The 6,158-nt window shown below is 33.2% G+C and overlaps 1 protein-coding gene across 2 annotated transcripts in view; it reads left to right on the top strand.

Annotated features, from left to right (window-relative positions):
• CCDC50 (coiled-coil domain containing 50) overlaps positions 1 to 3,735 on the top strand; it is a 57,097-nt gene extending 53,362 nt beyond the window's left edge. For both annotated transcript variants that reach the window (XM_012729969.1, XM_012729963.1), the window contains 2 exons: positions 657 to 763; positions 2,560 to 3,735. In XM_012729969.1, coding sequence (XP_012585423.1) covers positions 657 to 763; positions 2,560 to 2,579 — 127 coding nt within the window. In that variant the 3' untranslated portion in view covers positions 2,580 to 3,735. The remainder of the gene's footprint in view (positions 1 to 656; positions 764 to 2,559) is intronic.
• The last annotated feature ends 2,423 nt before the right edge of the window (positions 3,736 to 6,158 follow it).

The raw sequence follows: 6,158 nt of genomic DNA on the forward strand, positions 1-6,158 counted from the left end.
TTTGAATATACCTTTGAGAAATAAAACAGAGATTTTGTTCTTTCTCTCTGTTGATGTCACATATATGCAAAAATACATTACATAATTTAAATAATAAAGTTTGGAATCGTAAAAATTACCCAATATTTTTACACTTTTTTCTTTTTTGCCATGGATTGTTCCCAAGCCATGACTGACCTTCCTAAGCTCTGCTTTGCCACCTAGTGGAGGAAGGAGCTTTGTTCCACCACTGTCCCTTCTCTCTCCCTCCTTTAACTCCCTTCTGTTCAGCTAATTTTTTTCTCTTCCTTTTTTAACTATTCATATTTATTTTTTTCCTTCTACCTTTTCCTCTCTTCCTTTATTTTTAAAAAAGAAATGAAATTCTCCTTAATGAGAGCAGTCACATTTCATTAATTTTTGTTTCTCTGCTCCTTAGTCAGTGCCTCACACTTAACCGTTAGTCAGAAAATACTTGTTTTTATTGAAATATATAACATTAAGACAAAATATTTTACCCAAGGTCAAATAGTTGGTCAGGTACTAAAATGTGAATTCTAAAACATTCTGGCTGTGCATTTCTACTAAAAGTGTTTTTTCACCTTGTGATCTAATGAGCTGTGGAATTGCAGTCACCACTACTTACAGTCTCTCTTGACTTCCTGATTGCCCTTCAGACCACCACCACCTACCATGAAAGATGCTGAGGATTTAGATTTCACTCATGTAACAAACCAGCACAGTTCTACACGTCATTTTTCAAAATCAGAGTCCTCTCATAAAGGTAAGAAAAATATATTCAGTCAAGTTTAGAATTTTATAATCTCTTAAATTCTAATGGGAAAATTTAATACTGTTCTGTAGATCACTGGAATGGAAAAGTAAGTTATTTTCCGCTTGGTAAATCAGTATGATAGTGTTCATTTATTAAAAACAAAAAAAAAGGACTTCCTTGGTGGTCTAAGGGTTAAGTCTCAGCTCATCAACTGCTGAGTTTGATTCCCAGATAGAGAGCTAACTCACATATGGCACAACAGAGCTCTCCTGCCTCACGGCTGCTCCCTCAGCAGTGCATTTCACCTATTCTGTTCCCCACTCTATCTCTGAGAAGTGTTCCACTCCCCTTACTTCTGACCTGCACCTTTTGTGTAGTTTTTCTACACAAAAATAAAAATTAAAAAATAAAAGCCATTGAAAAGATAGAACAAGGCACCTGAACTGAATTCATGCTGCTCTTTATTTTTGTGTTTTCTTCCAGAGAAAATTCATAGTTTATACTATATCCTCAGAGGATAGCTGTGTCCCTATTTTTAATCTTATGGACTTCTCCTGCAGTGGCTCTTGTTTCCCATGTATCTATGACTATTAATTAGACTTTAAATATACATATATACACACCACACACAATTTTATGTAGAAGAAAAGGGACCAAAATAAAAAGAGACCTAAATTGGAGCAAACCTTTAAAATTCATAGTGAGGGCCTTCCCTGGTGGCGCAGTGGGTTAAAGTGCAGTCCTGCAAGTGAGCTGTAGCCACTTCAGTGCGAGTTCAATCTCCAGCCCCGGAGCTGACCCACATGGTGCAGCAGACCTCTCCTGTCTCGCCTGCTGCTCCCCTCAGCAGTGTATTTCATCTACCTATTTTGTTCCCCACTTTGTCTCTGGTGAATCATCTCACTGCCCCTGTACCTCTGGCTGTACCCTAGTTCTGTATGCATAAACAAATAAATAAATCTTTTATAAAATAAATAAAAGTGAGTGTATGTAGTTGCTCTTCTAAGCTAATGCAATCACATGCATATTTTATGACAGTGATAAAAATGAGATAATAAAAAGGTGTAGTTTCTTATTTAATTTCCTTATTTAAAAATGGAGGTGATTTTAATAAGATTATATATAAGTAAAATGCATGAAAGCAGATTTCAATAGACCTTATAAATGGTCTTTTTGATGTTTATTTTTTGTTACAGCTTTTTGAACATTACTTGGTGATGGTATTTATTATTCTTTTCCAAAGGCTCTCTCAGAGTAGCCTTTCCAAACTTCTTTAAATTTCCTTTTCTTTATAGCATTCCAATGCACAGATGCCATTCTAAACCTAGTATTTCAGAATTCCTGGGAGGAGAAGGTTCCCAAGCATGTGTAATTTTGAAAAAGCTCCCCTTGCCCTGTTTTCCTCCATTCTGTTCTGACTTATCATTCAAGACAGAGTAATGCAAAAGACATTATTGTAAAAATGAGATTAATTCTACATTATCAGAACAACTGTAACTTACATAGGTGGTGATCTTTGTACATTCCTTGTTTTAACTGAAGTAGCTCATGACTTTGTTTTCCTTCAAGCTACATACACACATTACTTAACTAGGAAGTGCCTTCCTATCTTTGTCATACATGGGTGTATAATAATGAAATAATGAGTCTTTTATGTTTATATATTTTACAATCAAAAACAAAGAAAGCATGAACTTGAAATGTATAGAAATAAAGATAAATTGTTTTGACAGAACAGATAGAAAAACAGAAATTTTAAAAGATGTTCCTTAATGGCATTTCTTCTTTTTTCTTCCTATCTCCAGGTTTCCATTATAAGCAGTAAAAGCCTAGGAATCTGCCTTGCAAATGGACTCACTGTAGCAGATACTGCTAGATGATGATACAGAAGACATTCCATGCTTACTTTTGTTCTTCCTGTGTTTGTATTCCTGGGGTTTATCCTCAAATATTTTATTGGCCATAAACAGTTTTAATTTATTTAAGATGTTTCGGTTTTTCCTGATCACTTGGGCAGTCAAGAAAATCTAGCTTCTGAAGATTGGGCCACCTCTCCATAGCATATGTTTCCAGTGATATAGCACTAAGAACTCTGCAAAATGCCATTTTCCCCCAGGTATGTAATATTGGTAGCTAGGAGCTAGGGTTTAATTAGCAATTAGAATTTTTTAGAAATCATCATTAAAGTAACACATACTTGGATACAATGCAGAATAAAAGGATAGGAGAATTAGCCTTTTTTGTGTATTAGAAGAAATGTTCAAAGAGCTTTTGCTTTTTTGTATTTTTCAGGAAAAGAAAAAAATCTATAAAGTATTAGGAGAAAAAAAAAAACACTTGGAACAGTTGAATACATGTCTATGTGATTTATAGAAATTTGCATAGCTTTTTATGCCCTCCTGGGAAAATTGGCTTAGATGTCACTCTAACACATTTTCTGCTATTGCTTACCTCAACAGCAAGGCTTGGTTAAGCCTATGAGCAGTAGGCCATATATTGGTATTTATTGGCAGAAATTTAAATCTGTGAAACTGTAACTTGGGTCTCCAGAAAGCCAACTAAAATTTTAAAATTTTGCGTTCCTTCTCTTGTTTTACATGCACCTACAGATTAAAGGGAAATGGAATTGGGAGAGGTTTCTTTGGTGATGCCACCATTCTCTCTGCCCATAGATTAAAATTTCCTTCTTGCTTACAAAACGTGGCAGTATTTCTTGGTAAACTCTCAAATAACTTGTGTATCTCACAATGATCATAATTCTACATGAAGTTAAAGTTGTTTAATATTTGTTTCTCCACAATTGTTACTGATAGTCACAGAATTTCTTTGCTTAAGACCTTTAAAGTTCTCTTCAAGTTCTCTTCAAGAACTCTTCAGTCTCTGTCTAGTTTCTGATCTAATGGAAATGCTTATTTTCCCATACTAATCAGTTCACATAAACAGCAATCAAGATATATATACATATATATACACACACACATATATTTATATATATCTACATACATACACATATATATATTTACTTTAAACTTGCTGTTATTTTTCATTGTAGGAATTTTATGTTTTTGGTATTTTAGTATGAGTTGTTTAGGGGAAAACAACTGTTTAGGTGACTAGAGAAAAACTTGTCAATCCATTCTTCTCCCACAGGGAACTACATTCTGTTTGCCTTATCTTTCTAGACAGTCTTTCAAGTCAGGCAGCATTCAGGAAACTATTTAGAATTAATTTCTTAGAGAGATTTGGGGTCTTTCATTCTGAGAAAGATCTTCAGCTTCGTAAATGTTTTGGATTTTAGGAATTTGGGTACAAAGTATTAAACAGTTAAGTTTGGGAGAATGGTAATCTGGAAAGAAACAAAACCTTAAGGGGGTATCTGGTCATTTCAGAGAAGTGAAAGAAAGTTAAAATAACAGAACTTTGAATGGCTGTGATGAAAGAACTGAAGAAAACTCTTCATTCTGAGTATGGACAGACAAATAGAGATCCTGGCCTTAAATAAAATTCCAGAGCATGGTTTCAATACTCAAAAGTTAGACCTTGCTGATTGATATAATGCTATATTTCCTTTGTCTGCCCTGTGATTTTTGTTTCATGTTTTAAAAGTTTTTTATGGTAGCTTTAAAAAAATGTTTATTTTTATTTGATAATTTGGCAAATGGGTAACTTAATTTGCCATATTTTTATTTTATAAATGTTTATTTTTCTATCTTATACAATGGTTGGTTTTACTTTGAAAATTTATTTTCCTGCCTCTCTTGTACTTCATCCAATCATATTTATTATTGTAAAATGCTTATGAGGTATTTCATTCACAGAATTTCAGATTACTTACTACATAGCCAGGATGGTAGGTTTCACCTCTCTTAGTGAGTGACCAAAGGTGATTTTTCTCTTGTGATACCCCATTCAGCATCTCTATTGAAAGGCATTCCCTTTTTTGTTTCAGGTTTTTAAAAGATTAAAATTTTAAAAGTTTTTATTTTATTTTTCGTAAAGCAAACATTTTTTAAAAGAGTAACAGAATAATACTTTTCCCTGTGAATAAGGAGACAGAATTCACACTCTACCAGTTAAGTCCTCTTCGTGTTATTCAAATAATGTAAGAATTATCTTTGAGAGTGTAGAAGCAACTAACAGTTAATTGTACAGTAAGGAAATGCCAAATGCTCTTCACTGTTGTTCTCTACTTTTAACTTTTTCATTTTTATATAACTTTGGAAGCAATGATTTTTTTCTTCTCTCAACTTAAGGACCACATGCAATTTAATGTTGTGAAAACTAATGTATCTATCCTTGGAAAATCTTTGTTTTTATACATCTGTTCTCTGTAGGCCCGAGAACACCAGTTCTCCCATTCACCCCAATATTGCTAAATGAAGCAAGGTTAGATAAGTGTCGTTAAATGTTCTTACATGTTGAAGAACATTTCAAATGCTCTTACATTTTTCAACTTACAAGTTGAAATTTGTCTCTAATGTCAAACTATTGTTAGACATAATTACTTTTTTTAGGTAACTGGACAGTTACTATACATAATTTAAAAGAACATTGAGATTTTTAGAAATTCAATTTATATACCATCAAATTACTGTTTCTTAAGTGACTCTACAACAACCAGCAATAGACTTAATGAACTACCAAAATGTATGGTGTTTAGTCATAGATACATGCAAGTCAGAGAAAAAAGAAATGGTAAGTGCTTCACCTATTAAAATGGATAAATATTTTTCAGAATGGCAGTGGCCACTTGAATCTAAATCAGCATATTCCAGAATGTGTGACCTTGGGTCATTGAACTCACTCTAGAAAATTATGAACTGGACCCAGTTTCCCTTTACTTCTCTTCCATGCAGCCTAATAACTAGGTGATGAATAAATTCATTACTGATGCTGCCTATGCCTTTTCCTTAGTGTCAGAACTTTTCAATATTAAAAAAAAAAAAAACTTTTAACTGATAATTATTTTCTTTATTACTGTAAAATCTTCTACTTTTGTCTTGTGCCAAGTTGTTCTACACCTACTATAATAATGGTGCATTCGGTTTACCACATAAGTGGTTAGACCTCGATTTTTAAAGAGTTTTGCCATTGTATAAAAATCCTTTTGAATACCATCTCATTTATTTGCTCAGTGATGATTTTCATGAAATATAACTGGTGATTTTGGTCTTAAAAAGGAACAAGATCACTGAGTATTTGGCTTTTTAGAGGACTGAGAATATAGGGTAGAAATTGCACTCAAAGACTAAAAATTCTTTGGGAAAAGACTAAAAATTCTGTAATTATTTGTGTTTGGGATGTTGATTTTTGAAGAGAACTCTATTCAAATGGATTTCAGTGTACATACTGTACCATATTGTGACAACACTGACTTTTAGAAACAACCATAAAACAGATTTCT

Source organism: Condylura cristata, unplaced genomic scaffold, assembly GCF_000260355.1.
Source record: "Condylura cristata isolate star-nosed mole 26May11 unplaced genomic scaffold, ConCri1.0 scaffold00003, whole genome shotgun sequence".
In the NCBI taxonomy this organism is placed as follows: Eukaryota; Metazoa; Chordata; class Mammalia; order Eulipotyphla; family Talpidae; genus Condylura; species Condylura cristata.